The 20,616-nt window shown below is 42.9% G+C and overlaps 1 protein-coding gene across 3 annotated transcripts in view; it reads right to left on the reverse strand.

Moving 5' to 3' along the window:
* Positions 1 to 20,616, reverse strand: part of CACNA2D3 (calcium voltage-gated channel auxiliary subunit alpha2delta 3) — a 1,120,348-nt gene that overhangs the window by 574,677 nt on the left and 525,055 nt on the right. For all 3 annotated transcript variants that reach the window (XM_088478672.1, XM_088478674.1, XM_088478673.1), the window contains exon 10: positions 2,067 to 2,141. In XM_088478672.1, the coding sequence (XP_088334798.1) occupies positions 2,067 to 2,141 (75 nt within the window). The remainder of the gene's footprint in view (positions 1 to 2,066; positions 2,142 to 20,616) is intronic.

The raw sequence follows: 20,616 nt of genomic DNA on the forward strand, positions 1-20,616 counted from the left end.
AGGGGTGGCTATTCAAATGATCCGTTCGCACATTGCAGTCTGTTCACACCTCTAAGTCTGAACGAGCGAGCAAAACATACGCTCGTTTATTTGATAAAAACGCCCCCTGGCCGCTCGCACCATACGTCATGTCCGCTATTTATTAGATTAATCGAGTACATCGTACAGCGTATGAACTGCTCGCTATTCTTGTGGTTGGTTTTTTCAACTGCTATTTTGCGAGCAGTTCTGAGTTTAAAAAAACCAAGTGACGTGGTCAATGACGCTGCTGGATTAATTATGCACACCCTTAAAACGCCCGTTTTGACCTTTAAGCACGCCTGCGTTCGAATTCCACTCCCTCGTTTTCAAGCACCTTCCCCTGTTACCACCCACATACGCCTCATTCTGTCACTCAAAATAGCAGGCACTCGCTATATAGCGTACAAACGATTTTCGGCCGCACTGACTGGTTCGCGCATGCGTACTAAAAACCGTACACATGCGCAGATGTGCGAACATCGCTCGGAACGAGCGTACTGCCGCTAACGAGCGGCTATGAATGAGGGCCTAAGTTTAGCACAATAGGTGCAGTACACATTTCATCCATGGGAATTATTATCAGACACCACTACACACTATGCCGGGCTGGTTACACCCAGAGGAGGAGACATGCTCAGGCTGCACCTTATAATAACCAAATACCAACAGCAAAAAAAATGTTCTTATGAAAAAGAAACACAAAAATCACACAAATGTCAGTAGGATATAAATAGCTGCACATCTAATATGGTTTTGTTCAGTCCTATTACTATACGAGGTGTCAGTAGTATGCAGAGCCGTAACTAGACTTTTTGGTGCCCCCACCCCATTTTTTAAATAGAGACATAAGATAGTGCACTTGAAAAAGGGCCATGGCTTCATGGGGAAGGGCCAGGGAAGAGATAGGGGTACTACTGGGACAGCCAGGAGATGCTGGGGATAAAAGAATAGGAAGCTACAAGTGAGAATGATAATAAACAGGAAAATTGACAGGCCCAAACAGCGCCCCCTGCCCTGCGGTGCCCAGACATGTTACATACAGGTGTATAAGTGCATCCAACATAATAACTACCTCACTGCTTCTGTTCATTACAGTGGGCCCCATTCTTCCTGAGCATTTAGCTGCCTGACTCTGATGCATTCCTCCCTCCCATGAGGCTGCTGTGATCTCCTCTAGGTCAGACAATAATGTGATGAGCTCCACCAATCAGAGCTCATCACATGCCTCTGAGACCTTTTGTGCTATCTCACGGGACTCAGCTCCTAGTAATGCAGTGCACTTGGTGCTCTCCTGGCTCCTCTCTGAAATGTTGGGGAGGGCGAGCAGGGGCGCCGAGAGGGGGGGGGAGCGGGTACAGATTACCCGGGCCCGGGCTTCCTGAGGGGCCCGGCGGGGGCCCGGGTCTGACGCCGCCCCCCTCTCCCTCACAGCAGTTTCCTATGCCTGTGCGGGGGAGCGATCACACTGATCGCGCCCCCCCTGGCTTTGCGCCGGGCTGAGGGGGCTCAGAGCGCCCCCCTCCGGCGCTGCAAATCTTTTATTTATTTTCGGCAAGGGGGCGTGACCACGCCTCCCGAGATTAGGCCACGCCCCCTATTACCGGGGCCCGTCTTGGCTCTTGGCGGCCCTGAGGACGAGTTGCCCCCTTGCCTCCCCCACCCCTTTTCCACACCTATGATTAGGTTTAAACAAGAGAAAAGCAGTTTGATTTTGGCTCGAATCTTCCCGCCAAGTTTGGATCTAATAAAGGGACAAAACGTAATAGATGATGTTTTGTTTCGTTCTCATATCCAAACTCGGCGGAAAGATCCGAGCCAAAAGCGAACCGCTTATCTCTAGTTTAAACTCACCGTGCCACAAAACGTAACATTATAAATTGTTTCTCTAAAATTTTAGGTTACAAAAAACATTCCCATTTGAGTTACTTGTGTAGCAAAGTTTTTTTGCCTGTCGATTTAATTTTGCTTTACTGGCAGATCTATTGTGTGGTTTTGTTGAAAGGCATTAATGTATTTTACATGTTCATACCCAATTAGTCTCTTACCTCTTTGTTGTTTCTGTCGGCTTGTACTAATGTTCTATTCAGACAAGGTTCTACGTATTGAATTTCTTCATTGTACTGTGAAAAGAGACATTAAAACAAAGACTATTACAAGTGCAGTGAAATATATGCTGCCAGTGGACAGAGATCATAATCTATGGATATTCTAGTAATAATGTACTGTAAATGCCATTAATACAATTTAATATGTTAGTTTATATAAATTATAATTAGTAATATAGCAAAAAGTTTTATGAGGTTGGTCTTGTCATCTACTAAGAAATTAAGAAGACATTCTGTGGGCTGAACAAAAATTAATGGGAATGCAGCTTATTAATTAATAAAACAGTGAGTGAAAAAAAGATAGTTAAAAGTTCAATTCGCAAAATGGATGCTTCCAATGTGACAGAGGCTTACTTGTAACAAAGTATCTGGTAGGATTTAAACAAACGTATCTTTATCAAACAGTCAACGATACTGTGCAGATTTATTTTTTAAATCTACCAGATTGGATTTAAACATCAATTCTAGTCATCATAGCAGTCACATTCCTCATATGATTAGGGGACTCATGTTACCAAATGTAAAGTGTAACAAAGTACAGGGAAAAAAAATCTAATTTCCATGACATTTCAAACAAAGGATTCTATACCTGTAATATTTATGTATCTACTTACATTCCATTGTTTTTATAGTGTCCCTAGTGCTACTAGCATTCCAGGGAAAGTGACAAGGAGAAGACAGGTTCAGATATCAACCACAAAATGGCTGCCTCAATTGACTGTAGACGACAATTGCCCATTTAAGTTATCGTAAACACTAAAGAAATTTATCACATTTTCCCAAGTGTCATTTCTTCCATTCTATACATACTACACTGTTCCAAATCCATTGTCCTAACATTTTACATCTGGTAGAATTAACTTATGAGTCTCATAGCAATGCTCAATGTGCAATTTACTGCATGGCTTGCACTCAAAGTAAAGGGTGAAAATATGTCTCTCTTGTTCCGTCTTCGCTGGTCATGCACTGTTGATATGCATTAACAAGAGAAGCACATTAATCATCAAGCTTTATTCCTACACCTCAGTGTGACAAAGAAGCAAAAAAAAACATAGAATGTTTAGTCCTGGACATTTCAAACAATGTTTTGCTTAGTGACTTTGCTTTGAGTACACTTTCCAACAGTAATGAGAATATATTATACTTCAATTGCATAAAACAATTTATAAACATTCTGCACCTAATATCTATCACTTTACGAGACAGAGTCTATTATATAAATCCCCTTTTATATGAGGTAGAGCAATTGAAGTTTACCTTTCTAAGCTGTGTACAAAAAAAGCCTAGTTAACAAAAGAAAACCTTAAAACAATACATTATGTTTAAGGAGTAGGTACGCAGCAGGTTTAGGTAGCGGAAGGCAGCATAAGCCCCTAGTTTTGCGGAGGAGGGATGTCTGTAATTTCAGGGGTAATTTTTCATAGTGGTTGTTTGAGTGATGGGAGCTGTGAAAGGATCATCTTATAGGAATGTGAAGGGGTGGGATAAGGGATTGTATAAAGAGGTGAGGAAGCTGCTTCTTCATCTTCCCTTTTTGCTCTGTCCCATTTTTTGTGACACTTGTTTGATATTTTTATGTCATTATTTATTAGGTGATGCATTCAAACTTTTCCCTTGCAGGTGCCACAATGGCGCAAAGTTGTGGGCAGAGCCAGGTAAAAGGCCACATGGGCCTGTGGCAGAAACTGTTCAAGGGTCTATACTGGGAAGGGGAGGAGCTGTAACCATGGCTGTGTGGATGTGACCAGAGCCAAGTGTTGGTGTACACCCCATACACTATCAGCCCCACTGTATCCCTAAATACATAAAAATAGAAAAAATGCATAATTGTGTGAGAAAACTAGCAAAACAATTTTTATACTTATAATTTATGGGTGACTGTGTGACTAGCTAGGCAGCTGGTCATCATCATGCTGATGATGGGCCTATATTTATGTGAAGGCCTGTAGCTGTGACTCCATCGTATGTTATTCTAGCCATGACCATTTTGTAGAGGACTGTCAGCTATCACTGTATGTGCTGATATGACATCTCACAATGTAAGGCATGCTTATTTTAACCTAAGTGTTATAAATGAAAATAATGATAGAAAGATTAGATAGATAGATAGATAGATAGATAGATAGATAGATAGATAGATAGATAGATAGATAGATATCATTGGTGAAATGCAGATATGATGTGATTTATAACCTCAATAGACTGAACTTGCTATAGAACTGTTAGTGATCAACTGTATCCGTCAATACATCTACTCAGGGCCAGGAGACCCAATATGTCTACTGACTGTGTAGTGTAGGCTACTGTAAAAATTATAGATTATAAATAGATTATAGATAGATAGCAATGGTAAAATGCATGCATGAGATAATTTTTCACCTCAGTATACTGACTATGACTTATTACACCATAAACAGCCTTTGTGATGTTATCAACTGTATGTGCTGATATGACATGTCACAGTGTAAGGTATGCTTATTTTAACCTAAATGTTAGAAATTAAAATAATGATAGATAGATAGATAGATAGATAGATAGATAGATAGATAGATAGATAGATAGATAGATAGATACTGGTGAAATGCAGATAATATAGGAGTTATAACCTCAATAGATTGAACATGTGACTTGCTATTATCAACTGTATCTGTCAATATGTCTACTGATTGTGTAGTGTAAGAGTATTGTAACATAAATGATAGATTATAAATAGATTATAAATAGATAGCAATGGCAAAATGCATGCAGGAGGTAATTTTTTAACCTCAGTATTCCTACCATGTGACTTGTTACATCATAAACAGACTTTGGAAGATAGGCCACCATTTTGTTGAGAAGTGTCAGTTATTACGGTAACTGTATCTTCTGATATGAAATGTTACAATGTACGGTATGCTTATTTTAACCTACAGTGTAAATGTTATATGAAAATAATGTTAGCGAGAGAGAGAGAAAGAGTAGTGGTGAAAAATGCAGGCCAGATGTGGTTTATAACTTTAATAGGCTGATCATGTGACTTTCTGTAGAGTTAGTTATCAAATATGGGGTCTATTCATTAAGTCTTGGGTTAAGATAAAGTGAACAGAGATGAAGTACCAACCAAACAGCTCCTAACTGTCATTTTTCAAAGACAGCATGTGACATGGCAGTTAGGAGCTGATTAGCTGGTACTTTATCTCTGTTCACTTTATCCCCATCCAAGGCTTAGTAAATAAACACCAAAATATGTTAATATTTCTACTAATCTTGTAATGTACGCTTATTTTAAACTAAATGATAAATGGAGAGGGATAAAATGGATGGAGCAAAAGTACCAACCAATCAGCTCCTAACTGTCATTTTTCAAACACAGCCTGTAAAATTACAGTTAGAAGCTGATCAGTTGGTGCTTTGGGCCAAATGTAATGGTGTTAGAGTTTAGAAAATGTGTGAGTTTAGCAGAGAGAGTTTAAACTCTATTACATTGGTTGAGTTGTATCTTCAAAATGGGAAAACATTTGGATAATAGTTTAAATCGTGAGAGATTTTTGAGTCTGAAAAACATGTGAGTTAGCATGTTCTCGGACTCTATTACATTGGCCGAGTTTAAAAAGTGTGAGAAAATTCTCACATTTTCTAAACTCTCGCCCTGTTACATTTGACCCTATGTGCAAAATTTACTAAGCAGCGGGTTCTAAACACGGCGGTTTGGTGGTGGTTTGGCGGCAGTTTTGCTCTCCGCAGATTTACTAAGGCCAAAACCGCTGCAAAACCACTGTCAAAGCAAATTTTATAACAAAATAGAACAGGGCTGTCATTTAGAAACCACTGCCAAACCGCCACCAAACCCATGGGGTTTAGAACCCGCCGTCAAACCACCACCAAACCGCCGGGGTTTAGAACCCGCCGCTTAGTAAATTTTGCCCTTTTCCTCCATTCAATTTATCTCTATCCAAGGCTTAATACATAGGCCCCCTAGTGACTTGTTACATCACCGAGTTCCCCAGCCGAAGCATCACGCCTGACTGCTAGTCAGCCCAGGCCAAGAATCCTTAGGGAGCTGTGAACCCCCCAATAAAGGGGTCCCCCTCTCCACGGCACCCCAGGCCCAGGTTGTAACCCGGGGCTATCCCCTGGCCGGTGGGTGTCGGGTTGACTGTGTATAGTGTGGTGCATATGATGATAGTAAAAATATTGTCTTTTGCTGCGGAACTGAAGGACCCAGCAACTTAGAGAACCACAAGTACCAGCTTGCGGGGCATTATGGGCCCTCTGGTACCTGTAGTTCCAAAGCAAAATAAATTTTAAAATATACACAAGACACACACACACCATTGAAAGTAAAATGTTATTAAAACATACATGTACACACACATGTACACACACATGCACACATTATCTCACATAGGGCTCTATTTATTAACATTATTTTTACTAAAATAAGGTGAAAAAGGGTGTTGTTTTCACACCCTTTTCACATTATTTTAGTATCATCTACAGTTACTAAAGGGCAATTGGAGTAGAATTCGTAAAATTTTACTCCAACCCCTAAGTATCACTTATTTTTAGTAATCAGATCGCATTTCCCATAATTGTAATGGGAAATGTGATTTGACCAAAGTTACTAAAAATAAAATCTCCCCCGGTTACCGGACTCCTGCTCCGCTATAACGTGCAGAGCAGAGCCCGGAGCCGGCCTCAGTGATCAGCTGTGTGGTCTAAACAGACCACATGCTGATTCACTGTAAAAAAAAAAAAAACTTACCTGACTCCAGGGACCGGAGATCAGGGCTACGGTGATGTCTCCCCTCCGGTCAGCTGGTCTCCCATGGTGCACTGGGGCCCGGTCTTCACCTGACTGGGTCCAGTGCAGTATGGACTGTCACCTGACCGGAGCAACAGAGGACATCACCGGAGGCCCGATAACTGCAGGTAAGTGTAATTTAGGCAATGGGAGTCGCAGGGGTATTCCAATGAGCACACAATGCTGTGATTTAGTAGCTCCACCATTTTGTGAGTGACAGCAATCTCACTCTGTGAGAGTGCTGAATCTGCAGGTAACCACAGGGTGTGATGGAATACCATATCTGTATTGTGCAAGGAATACGTCCATTAAGGCGTCAGCCTTAATGATCAGAATTTCATTGCTTTTTTAAATGCAGTAAGTTTTGTGAAATTTCAAATCATGTCAGAAGCCTTAATGGGACATGTGAAACCGTAAGGTTTATTGTCTGTGGAATTTCATTGCTTTTTTAAAATGTATTAACTATAAGGGTTTGGAGGAGCAAACTAGGCCACCTGCAGGGGGGAATGGCAACAAAATAGTACATTAGCACAGGTGGAGGAAGGCCGGCACACAGGAGGTGTTTTGGGGGTGGGTGCCAGGTTGGTTGTGTAAAGTGGCCCCCTCCCCCTAAAGCACAACCAGCCTATGGCTCTCCACTGCCAGTCCTGGTTGTGAATATACAAGGTTAAAAATGACATAAGGGTCCCCTGTATTTAACAATACCAGCACCGGGCTAATCAGAACCAGTCTTGGTTGCCAACATACAGGGGACAAACAATGTAGGGGTCCCCCGTATTCTGCAAAACCAGCATCTTGCTCTGAGCCAGTCCTGGTTCTGGAAATACAAGGGGGGAAATGTGTAGGGTCCCCCTGTATTGTCCAGAACCAGCACCGTACTTTTTCTAGCGGGGAGTAATACCACAGCCAGTGGAGCCCTTTCACGGGGTCCCCCAGCCAAAGCATTATTCCTGGCCACTAGTCAGCCCAGGCCGGGGATCCTTGGAGAGCTGGGGACCCACCCAATAAAGGGGTCCCCGTCTCCAGGGCAACCCAGGCCTGGGCTGATAGCCCGAGGCTATCCCCGGCACCCCTGTGTGGTTTATGTTTATGTAATGTGGTGCATTTTAAAGAATATTGCCTTTTGCGGGTAAACTATAGGTCCCAGCAAGCCTCCCATGCATGCTGGTACTTGGAGAACCACAAGTACCAGCGTGCGGGGCATTTAGGGCCCACTGGTACCTGTAGTACACCTGTAAAAGAAATATTAAAATGAATAGACTACACCGTTCTTTTTAAAATAATTTATTTTGTCTGCCCCTTCACCTGGGGGGCGGTAGCCTTTAAGCTCTTTTTCATGGCCACCGCCACTCCAGTACATCGTCGTCTTTGCATGGCAGGCGCCAACCCGCCAGGGCTTCGGCATCTTTGCCTGGCGGTGCCAACCCACCAGGGCTTTGGCGTCTTCGCCTAGTGGGTGCCAACCCATCACAGCTTCGGCGTCTTCGCTTGGCAGGCGCCAACCCGCCAGGGCTTCGGCAACTTCGCCTGGTGGATGCCAACCTGCCAGGGATTCGGCATCTTCACCTAGTGGGCGGCAGCCTGTGTCAGCTTTTTTACATGGCCGCCACCCACTAGGATTTCCGGCATCTTCATTCTTCGGGAGATCTTCACATCTACCTCTCCTCCCTTTGGACTGCTATGCCGCCTCCTCGCGCTGGCTTATATAAGCCAGCCGACGAGCGAGGCGATGACTTCACGAGCCGTGATTGGCTCGCAGTGGCCATCTTTGAGCTCCGCTGCCTAACTCAGCAGAATGTCTGGCAGGGACTGGATCCTCTTCGATCCAAGCCCGCCGCCAACACCAGCACAGACGCCGGGTCCCGCCGCCACTGCTGCTGGGTCCCGCAGGCCACACCATCACCGCCGCCACTGTAGCTCGCACCGATGCCCGCTGACACCCACTCCACCGCTGCCGTGTCCCCGCTTCCGCCTACTGCCAATGCTGGGTCGATCCACCTCTAACGCCTGCACTGGACAGCCATCTTGGTGCACCCGTGTGAAGTCATAGTGAGTACACCTGTTGGAGGCTCCTACTGATGCTGTGCAACAAATTGAATCTTCCTATCTCTATGATGGTGCAATTGTGAGGTAATAGTTTAAGAACTGTAACTTTCTCAATTACCTGAACCCCAAAAGGCCCTACCCTGGAACAAGAGCTACCTAATAAAACAAACCCCAGTTATGCCTTCCCAAAAATCCCCCATAGAGAACAGCAGAAAAGTGGTCCTAACTGAGAGTGTCAGAAAAAACTGACAGTTGGAACTTTAGATTACTCCCAAATCCTCATTTTTTTTGCCATTGACATTTCTACCCATCCATGCCAAATTTCAGCTTTTGAAGTATAGCCCCTTAAACACCATAGCCCTCCCTCCGGAAATTCTCTATGGAGATTTCTGTTTTTTTACGATTCAGCCTTAATATAAGGGCACGACTATGACCTTATAATAATAAATAGATCAATAGCAATCTTAAAATGCATCCAGCAGGTGTTTTTTGACCTCGCTAAACTGACCATGTGACCAGCTAGACATCTGGTCATCATCATCAGGCCTATTTTTATTTGGAGGCCTGGAGCTGTGGCTCCATCAGTTATCAACTGTATCTGCTGATATGTCATTTCACAATGTAAGATATGTTTACTTTAACATAAATGTTATATAAGAAAATAAAGAAAATAATGATAGATAGATAGATAGATAGATAGATAGATAGATAGATAGATAGATAGATAGATAGATAGATAGATAGGTAAGAGTTTTAACCATGGCTGTGTGGGTGTGAATAGAGCCAAGTCTGGGTGTACACCCCATACACTATAATCCCTACTGTCTTTATAAAAATAAAAATAGAAAAAATGCATACATTTGTGAGAAAACTAGAAAAACAATTGTAATATTTATAATTTATGGGTGACTGTCTGACTAGCTAGGCAGTTGGTCATCATCATGGTGATGATGGGCCTATTTTTTATGTGGAGACCTGGAGCTATGGCTCCACCCACTCCATTGTTAATCTGTCCTTGGTTGCGGGGAACCCTTCCATTCTTGGGCAGGATATCTTTGTTCTTGAGAGAGGACCTGGGCTATTTCTTTGAGGTTGTCTCAGTAGTTGTATGCCAGGTAAGGGTGAGTGGGGTCATTAGCTCAGGTTGCATCAGGGACGTATGTCCTCTCCCAATTGTAATTTATATATATGGCTGGAGCTGGGAGTTGCAATGCTTTCTTGACCACTCATTCATTAATATATTTGATTTAAAAAAATTGTGACCTAATAATGCCACTGATTGTAACTGTGAATTTATTTCAAGTTTAAGATATCTAGTTTTGCTCTAGTTTGGTTATGCAACATTCTCAAATCGATCAGATGATAGGCAGTTTAGTGTTTAGGTATAAAGCTCACGGTTCTATAAGAACTCATTCACCAGATAGACGTACAAGATCATGCCAAATCCTCCATATAATGAGTTTCATGTTTCTCCAAATGCATCATATTTAATTAGACGTTTGAAACTGTTGCAGCATCAAACATCGAACACTGGCCGAAAGATTGTGGAATAAACTTTACTGTGACCAGCACATGTAAACTTCATAGCAAGGAAGAGACTCTAGGAGAATATACACTATCACAATAAAGAAAGACTACACAGGGACAACTTAAGATACAGTGCCACCTACTGTCCTATCAATATAACTTCTCAGTCAACATTCTGCAGCTGTTGCTATAGTAAAAGATAAAGTGAACTCATTACCTAGAATTGAGGCAGACATTTTGTGGCCTGTACCAATATTTGCATGGATACTGCCTATCAATGGGCTATTAATGTAAGAAGTTAAAAAAGTTACAGAACAATTCAAGTGTCCCTACAAAATGCAAAATATATCAGGAAAAATGTTCACATTGTCACAGTCATATGAAACTATTCTATTACAAATAGCAATAATGAAATTATATTAATTATATTAAGGGAAACCTGGCTGCAAATGTCAAGTCACAGTAATTAAATATACGCAGCATCATAACACAACTTTAATCCATACAGTAAATGCTTTTAATGTAGGATGATACAGTCTGTAATCTTAGACAATTCTGAATCTGATATTTATAATTAGACATTACATTGATTTGTTTAGCTACCCTAATTACCCAGATAACTAATTACTATAACGGAAGAACATCATTCATGTAAATTTTAATTGGCTTTGTTAAAATTTTTTAATAAAATTTAAAAGATATGGCATTTTCATTATCATGACTCCCAATAATAATGTTCCCAGTAATTACACACTGGGTAATTATAGATTAATAAGGGAGATATTTGACTTAACTAAGCAGTTAAAGTATCTCTACAGCTTATAGTGTAAATGGTAGGGATTTATATGCGTAAAATAGTCTGCAAATGTTAAACAGTTAACAAATATAAAACACATACACTGGTTCTCCTGGGCTGTAAGAAGCCTTCTTAATAATACACAAATATTTTAAGAAACAAGGACAGAACATAATATATGGATCTATCTGGAATTATAATGAATTTGTGGAAAAAATGTGCAAAATTTCACAAAAGAAAGAAACAAACTTATTTATTATGTTCTGCCTCATTGTAAATATTTATGGCCAGCCGAACTGGCATTTATTTCCTTATACTGTTTATAGATTGCACCTTAAAATGAAGGTTGCACCAGGCTGTGACTGCCTTTACATTGAATCTATTTGTGCTAAAAGTATGGTAGATCATTTCTCACGGTCTCATATGGTTAAATAAAATGTTGAAAAAGAGGAATGTGTATGAATAATGTAAACTGCTTCAAATGAGTGCTGTACAATTTGTAAAAAAATAAACTATATCAAATTTGCATAATTAGAAATAGTGTTGGAGAATTTTGATAAAATTTTTTTATAATGTTTCCAGTTATTAAAGTGCAAACTAACATTGGTCATAAAAAGGTTAAAAAATGTATGACACTTGAAATAATATTCACGTGTGTAAAAATATTTTGGTATGTAATATATACAAATGTGTCCACATACATCTTGCCTCTGTGCGCTACAAGTCGTGTTAAACATAACGCATGAGCACAGAGCGACGGCATGACGCGTCTAGAAGGGCTGTTTTACGTGCAAGCAAGTAAATGTATATTGACACATCTGTATAATAACTTTACTTTACTTATAACTATTGGATTAGTTCCGTTATTTTGCATATTGCTATATTTATTTGGAAAAAATCACTCCACATCCAGACTGTTTACCATACGATGCATTTTTATTTATTTTATTTTAGTTATTTTTATAATGGTAATAACATAAGCTGTAATATCATGCTAAGGGGCATACAGTATGTATCAAAGCTTGATGTGAGATAAAATTGTGAGATATATATCACCAACCAATCAGCTCCTTACTATCATTTCTTTAAACATAGTCTGCAAAATGTAAATTAGAAGCTGATTGGTTGGTCATATATATCTCACAAATTTATCTCACATCAAGCTTTGATACATATGCCCCCAAATGTGCAAAAGTTGACCCAATAATGCAGAGTGTGAGGACAGGGGCATGTCTACCCCTTGGCCAGGATGGTACTCACCACAGGTGACACCTTTGACCAGGTTCTAGAATCACAAAGCAGTTCTGTCCACGGACGCCATCACGGGGGCTGTCGGGACTAGAGTCCCAGGCCCGGACAGAGAGGGTTGTTTGCCTGTTAGGGCAGATCCATACGTCTCCCGGGCCGGCTGCAGTGATTCTGGAATTTAGGTTCCATTGTGGAACTCAAACCAGAAGCTGTCATTTGCTTTTTTAGTGGGCACTTCCGGGTGCTGTTTGCCAGGAGCAGCGGCGACCATAAGCCCCACCAGCGCTGGCTTCTGCTGTGTGCTCTGTCTGGCTCTCTCCCCGCCCACACCAGCATAACCTTTGCTCCTCTCCTCCCCAACAAGGCAGCAGCAGGTGACTGATCATTGCTGTCACTACAACTATCAGCTGCCGCCGACAATTATCACCCTACCCCCAGCCAGAGGGACATACACTACCCACCCGACCCCCGAGACATACACTACCCACTCTACACCTCCAGCCCCAGAGACATAAACTATCCACCCTGGCCCCAGGGACATACTTTGTCCACCCTACCCTCATCTTCTTAAGTATACTGTACCCCCCCAGTCCAGGGCTATACACTACCCACCCTATCATCCCCACCCCACTACCCCCCTGTCCACATAGACCTAAACTATCTCCCAGCCTAAGGGTTACACTCCCCACCCTACACCCCGACCCACTAGTCTCAGTAGCCCCCACTCTACCAACCCCCACCCCCAGGGACATACACTGCCCGCCGTAACCCCCTTGGCCCCATAGACAAAAACTACCCACTCCAGCCAAAAAAGACCTACACTACCTGTCCCTCAGCCAAAGGGACATAAATCACCCGTCCTGCCCCTCAGCACCCTCCCTGGCCTCCAGGACACACACTAAACATTTAGGGCGGCATCCTATTAGAAATGGCAATTTGCCCTCAGCTAATTACTGCTGATGGGGCTATCCAATTAGCCTCGATGCCAGCACTCAACAGGGTTTTTTTGTTTCGCCTGCTTCAGGCATGCAAAACCAAATCCCTGATATGTAAGTTTTTTTTGCAGAGATCACTGCTGCAAAAGTACATAGGTCCACGGCTTTTCGTTGATCCTATATATTTTCGGGTGAGAAACTGTAATTTTCCACACGAACAAAACGGGCTATAATTGGATATTATCGCGATAAAAGCCCATTTTTTCCAGGCTGCAAATTACTGCAGGTAATAGGATGCCCCTCATAATGGGTGCTGACCTTCGTGTACACATTCTGCATCTCAGCAACACAATCTGGCTGCTCCCAGTCTCAAGATACAAATCTGTACTGGAGGATGGGGCGTTATAGCATATGCCTGCTTGGGGCGCTCCTCGCTATGCCTCTGGGTGGGAGATTGACCACCTGGGAGCCCTGCTGTTGCCTATATGACCATGGCTTGTGGGCAAGTACTGCAGACAGATCAGCCTTCTGTTGGGTCTGGGGCAATTATGTTTGTTCTATTTTTTCCTGTGAGGAAGAATGTGTTTTATTTTTTTTCTGTGGGTGCCAATGTGTTTTATTTATTTTTCCTGTGGGAGGCAATGTGTTTTATTTTTTTCTGTTGCGGCCAATGTGTTTTATTTTTTTTTTCCTGTGGGGGCCAATGTGTTTTATTTGTTCCTCTGGGGGCTAATGTGTTTTATTTTTTCCTGTGGGGGCCAATGTGTTTTATTTTCTTCCTGTGGGGGCCAATGTTTGTATTTTTTCCTGTGGGGGCCAATGTGTTTTATTTTTTCCTGTGGGGGCCAATGTGTTTTATTTTCTTCCTGTGGGGGCCAATGTGTTTTATTTTTTCCTCTGGGGGCTAATGTGTTTTATTTTTTCCTGTGGGGGCCAATGTGTTTTATTTTTTCCTGTGGGGGCCAATGTGTTTTATTTTCTTCCTGTGTGGACCAATGTTTGTTTTTTTTCCTGTCGGGGGCCATTGTGTTTTATTTTTTTCCTATTGAGGCCAATATGTGTGGGTTTTTTTTCGTGTGGGGGCCACTGTGTTTTTTTTCCTGTGGGGGACAATGTGTTTGTCTGTTTTCTGTTGAGGCCAAAGTTTGTGTTTTTGTATCCTGTTGGGGCCAATGTGTTTATTTTTTTCCCTGTGGACGCTAATGTGTTTTATTTTTTCCTGTGTAGGCTAATGTGTTTTTTTTTCCTGTCGGTGGCCATTGTGTTTTATATTTTTAAATTGCAGGCCAATGTGTTTTTTTTCCTGTGGGGGCCGATGTATCTGTTTGTTTCCTGCGCATGCACCCGAGTTGCACCATGCATGCGTTCTGATGGTGTTCATACAGAGCTGTGTGGATGCCTATTTTATCAGTCCAGGGCCATAACATTTCTGGTGGCAGTCCTGGTTCTGTCAAACGTACGTGCAATGGTCTCTCAAGTCCACTATATGACCAGCAGCAGCGCAGCAGAAGCATCAGTGCCTGCAGCTAAAGTGTGACTGTATGAGTGATGAGACACAGTACAGGCTTTCTGATGCTGCTTCTGCTCCCCTGCCTATCAATATATAGTATGACCGGCAGTGGAACAGAGCCTGTACTGTAGTGTACATCACAGTAAAGAATCTGGCCTCTTGAAGTTGTATGTGCTCTCAGAGTCTCTCTCTCAGCCTGCTTCATACTTGTGCTGCATTAGCTCAGCCTCCAACCAGCATGTATCAGCCAATGTCTCTCTACTGTCACAGGAAGTGGCAGAGAGAGAGAAAAAGGTATATTCATTAAGCCTTGGAGAGAGATAAAGTACCAACCAATCAGCTCCTAACTGTCATTTTTCAAACACAGCCTGTAAACTGACAGTTAGGAGCTGATTGGTTGGTAGTTTATCTATCTCCAATTTATCTTTCTCCAAGGCTTAGGGCTCTATTTATTAACATTATTTTTACTAAAATAAAGTGAAAAAGGGTGTTTTCATACCCTTTTCACATTATTTTAGTATCACCTATAGTTATTATAGGGCAATTGGCGTAGAATTCGTAAAATTCTACTCCCACCCATAAGTATCACTTATTTTTAGTAATCAGATCGCATTTCCCATAATTGTAATGGGAAATGTGATCTGACCAAAGTTACTAAAAATAAATTGTAAAAAAATATTGGGGAAAGCTCTGTGATAATAACGCCACCTGGAGATGGCGTTATCCGGGCTCCTACTATGCTCTAAAAGGCAGAGCAGAGCCTGGAGCTGGTCCCAGTGATCAGCTGTGTGGTCTAAACAGACCGCAAGCTGATCTCTGCTAAAAAAAAAAAAGTAAAAAAAGAAATGAACTTACATGACTCCATGGTCCGGTGATCAGGTGATGACTCCCCTCCGGTCAGCTGGTCTCCCATGTTGCACTGGGGCCCGGTCATCAGGTGATCGGGTTCCAGTGCAGTATGGGAAATCAGCTGACCGGAGGCATGGAAGATATCACCGGAGCACCGATGACTGCAGGTAAGTGGAATTAAGGGAGGGGGATCGCGGGGGGGGGGTCCGTGATTGCGGGGGTGGGGCTTAATGACAGGGGCAGGGCTTAGCGCCAGGGGGGGTAGTAGTGGCGGCCGGTCGGCGCATGCGTGGGCACTTTGTCATGGTATTTTTTGTGAAAATACCATGACTAGTGTGCGGAGGGGATTCGCAGGGACAGAGCTTTATCGCAAGCTCTGTCCCTGTAGTAAATCCCTGTGTAATGCGAATTCAGTCGATAATATCACACTACAATCTGCATTACAAATGCGGATTGTAGTAAATAGAGGCCTTAGTAAATAGGTCCCAAAGCCTGTACAGCTGAGCTCAGCGGAGGAGGGCAGCTCTCCACTTTTGCTGAGCTGTAGAGACTTTCTCTCTGCCACAGCAGGCAGAGGATCAGATGTCCAGCACGCCTCTCCCCCTTCCCCCTGACAGAAGAGGACTAGAGCAAAATCTGTACAGCTGCACCCAGTGACCCCTCTCCTTATCTCTTCCATTTGGTGACTGGTGACTACTGGGAGATTTTAATAGAGGTTGCTGGATTATAGGCGGGGCGGTTGCCCAGGGGACCCGCACATTGGTAGGTGCATGGGTAGAGGACGGGGCCTCCGGATGGGCATGTCACGGTGTAAGGCCCCGCCCCTACCCATAAACCCGTGAGTTGTGGCATTATCAGCACAGGGGGTGGGGCTTACAGATCGTCAATCATTGCCGGCTACCCATTGTAGTGTACAGGCACCCCTGTCAGGAACATAATAAGCTGAAACAGGTAGTGTGTGTTTGTGGCCTCACTCTCTGTCTCTCTCCTTCTTACCCTCTTTCTCCCTCCCTCCCTCTGTCTCTCTCCTTCTCTCTTTGTCTCCCTCTCTGTCTTCCTCCTTCTCTCTCCCTCCATGTCTCTCTCTCCCTCTCTTTCAATCTCTTCATCTCCCACTCTCTCTATCTTCCTCTCACCAGGGTCGAAACTAGGATTTCTATCACCCGGGGCAAGACAGTAATTTGGCGTAAGACAAACACACAATAAAAAAAAAAAAACACATTATGCCTCAGTAATGCAGTTTACAACACATTATGCCACAGTAATGCCCCTTACAACACATTATGCCACAGTAATGCCCCTTACTACACATTATGTCACAGTAAGGCCCCTTACACATTATGCCACAGTAATGACCCCCCCGGTGACAGTAGCCCCCAGAACTGACATATGAAACACTACTAAAATCGGACTTTCACATTAAAGTGGGATCTTCCAGTAAGCCAGTTCCCTCCTTTTATCTGCTGGGGCTGCATGGTAGGTGAGCTCAGGCAGCACAGGACGGGACGCCACATGCCGGGTATCAGTCAGCACCACTCATTCTAATATGGCGCTTTTTTATATTGAATTAATCTCTATTTTAAGTTTAATTACATTACACAGAGTGTAATTATTCCTAAAATATGGGGGGGCTTCAGGCCCTTACTTTGCCAGGGGAGGATGGACCCCTAGATACACCCGGACAGAAAACAGGACTGTTTGTGTGTAATGTCATTATGGCCACCCATTATTGCCCCCCTGCTAAATTTGGATCCGGGGCCAGGGGCAGGCTGGCAACTTTGAGCCAGAAGGGGAGACTCAAGTATGTGGCCCCGGCTTTTCTACTAGCACACTGCAATGGAAAAACAGTTGTCACAAAACAAAACCCAGTAGGCATGGTTTGTAAAATGTGTGGTTAAAATAGCCAATGAAATATATGAAAAATTGTTATGCCAAAAAGCTATAAAAAGCTACAAGCCCCATCTGATGAAGTAGTGACCCCTACACTCTAGTGACTAATTGATATACAATACAATACAGGGACCATTCAAGTGACAAATATACATTACAGGTACCATTCTAGTGCCCAATATACTGTACAGGGACCATTGTAGTGACTGATATACACAGGGACCACACTATTGACCGATGTAGAATACAGGGACCACACTATTGACCAATACTATACAGAGACCATTCTAATAAATGAGATATATCATAAATGGATTATTAACAAATGCACTTGCTAAAGTTATATCTGACATGGCATAAAACAATATATTCTACTACAACATTTTTGAAACATAATAGTTATCACTTTATATTGTTAAAATAAATAATAAATGATCTTTATCAAAAACTTTTTACAAGTATAATAAGCAGATGCCACCATGTCTCTGGCCCAACCAGCCCTCTTCTGGGCCCAACTGTCTTGAGAGATGAGTTTGAAAATACAATATCTCAGGACTCAACATCTAATTTATATAAATAATTTTAGAAGAATAATTCTTTATATTTCTGGGTGGATAAAACAAACATATGCAACAAAACATAACACTTTAACTTGATGGGGTCACCTGGTATGACGGAGGGCCTGCTTCAGAGACTTATGCCATGCCGATATTGCTAGATCTAGCGATTGTTAGCCATTGTGGATGCGTGTAAGCAGCAGTGCGCACGTGCAGTGATTGTTTTGCGATTACTCTTGCACAGTGGATTCAATCACAAAGTATGTGTCAAGTAGTCACTGTTTGGGGAGGTAACGGGGGATGGTTAGAAAAACGCAGGCGTGTCGAACCGTTTAAACATCAATTTATGGGCGTCCATAAAATCAGCCACTGCGACCCGGCTCACAGCAGGAGAGCCCTCTGCATGCCTGATGACCTGCTGTGTCTGCGACAGCTTAAACCTACTCAGAAGGCTGATGGCCGCCTGAACTGTGTTCAATGTTTCTGACGTTTCCGGTTTTATGCATGAGCAGCGGATGTGAGATGCTTTCCCTGAGCTTCTCTAAGCACTAGACGGCGAGTGAGTGATTAGCACAGGGGCGTATCTATAATGGGGGCAGGGTGTGCGGGGAACACGGGCCCCTGGGTCCAGAGGGCCCCGCACCTCACACCCTGCAGCCATAATATTACTTACCTCTCCGGAGTCCCATGTTGGCGCGGGCGTCCGGCGCTGTAAAACGACAGGAAAATTGCCGCAGCTATTTTCCCGGTGTCCTGTGCATACACTATAGACTCTGGGCACACTCTAGTGCCCAGAGTCTATAACTCCGGCACTGGCCAAGCACAGCTCAGTACGCTGCCGGCCGCCGGGCGCAGAGGAGGGGGCCCCTCTGCCGGCCGCCGGGCGCAGAGGAGGGGGAGACTGCACACGGGCCCCCTCCTCTCTAGAAACGCCCCTGGATTAGCATATTTTCACAGCTGCGTTCCGTGTGAAATCACAGCTGCAATTTCATTGGCGTACATCTCTGTGTCCATTGTGTATGGTAATGTACTGAGCATACGGACAAATTGGTTTCTGCATGTTTTGTAACACTACCTGGAAGTGCTATGTGCACAGGTGCTTAACCCGGTAGAATGAGTTCAAGTGACAGAATAACACCAAGCCGCCAAAATGCTTCCCAGTACTAGTATTGTACATATGTTCACGCTTGTCCCACAAGTCTGGCTGTTATCTCCTGACCATGCTAATGTACATCGTCATACCAGAAGCAAAGAAAAATCTAAGGAGCTAAAACACATGCTTGTAATGACTTTCTCTTTGCATCTTAGTGGAGGGCACCATGTTGGAAGTTGTTGTTAACAATGCATGACCTCAACAGAGATAACCATCCCCAACTGTGTGCACATAGCACTTCCAGGTAGTTTTACAAAACATGCAGAAACCAATTTGTCCGTATGCCCAGTACATTACCATACACAGTGAGAGCTGTCTCTGTATAGTAATCAGTCCTGCTCTTCATGATACATCTGCAACCTTACATTATCAGATGGCTCCCCTGGGCCTGCATAACCCCCTGCTCCTCTCAGCAAGTACAGCCGATGTGCACACACACACGCATGCACACGCACACACGTGTGTTTTTCAATGGTAAAAAAATATTTTTATGTATAGAAAAAAAGTCAGCAACATCACTGCACTTGGAATAATATAATATGAAAACAGGAATGACTGCATAACACGTACACGGTTTGAAGAACATGATGAAACTAACTGTATCTAAACATGTCACACTTAAGTCACTTAGCAGTGTTGCCATGGAACTAAAAACAGACTCACTGACTGCTACCATGCAATAATAGTAGTGAGAGCAGTCGGTTCAAAGAGTTGGATACAGTCAGCTATGTACTAATCAACTTTATACAGAAATCCGTCAGTGTAGGCTTATTGGTATTGTTAGCTATCTGTACCCGAATATGTATATCAGGAGGATACCCAGCGCTCAACCTTGTGCCTTTAATCTTATAGCTATGACCAGTGTGTCAGATCTTTATGTACAGTTCAACTAATGATAATGGACAAAATAATGGTCAAATCGATATATATTTTATTTAATATTCTAAAATTAGCATATCATGATATGATGTATCAATACATATCTTCATATAATCAGATTAAATCCAATTCTCAAAAAAGATAATAAGTTACCTGGCTAGTAGTTGTATATACAGAACCCCAACATACACAGACTGGTATGGATATGAACTACAGAGGGAGGGGATGTGTGTGTGGAAATTGTGAACAGACGCAGACAATGGTGTGTGGTGATGAGGGGATAGGAAAAAAAAGGGGGTATGGGAAGGGTTTCTAAT

This window comes from Taudactylus pleione, unplaced genomic scaffold (assembly GCF_031769625.1).
Source record: "Taudactylus pleione unplaced genomic scaffold, aTauple2 ptg000217l, whole genome shotgun sequence".
Lineage (NCBI taxonomy): Eukaryota > Metazoa > Chordata > Amphibia > Anura > Myobatrachidae > Taudactylus > Taudactylus pleione.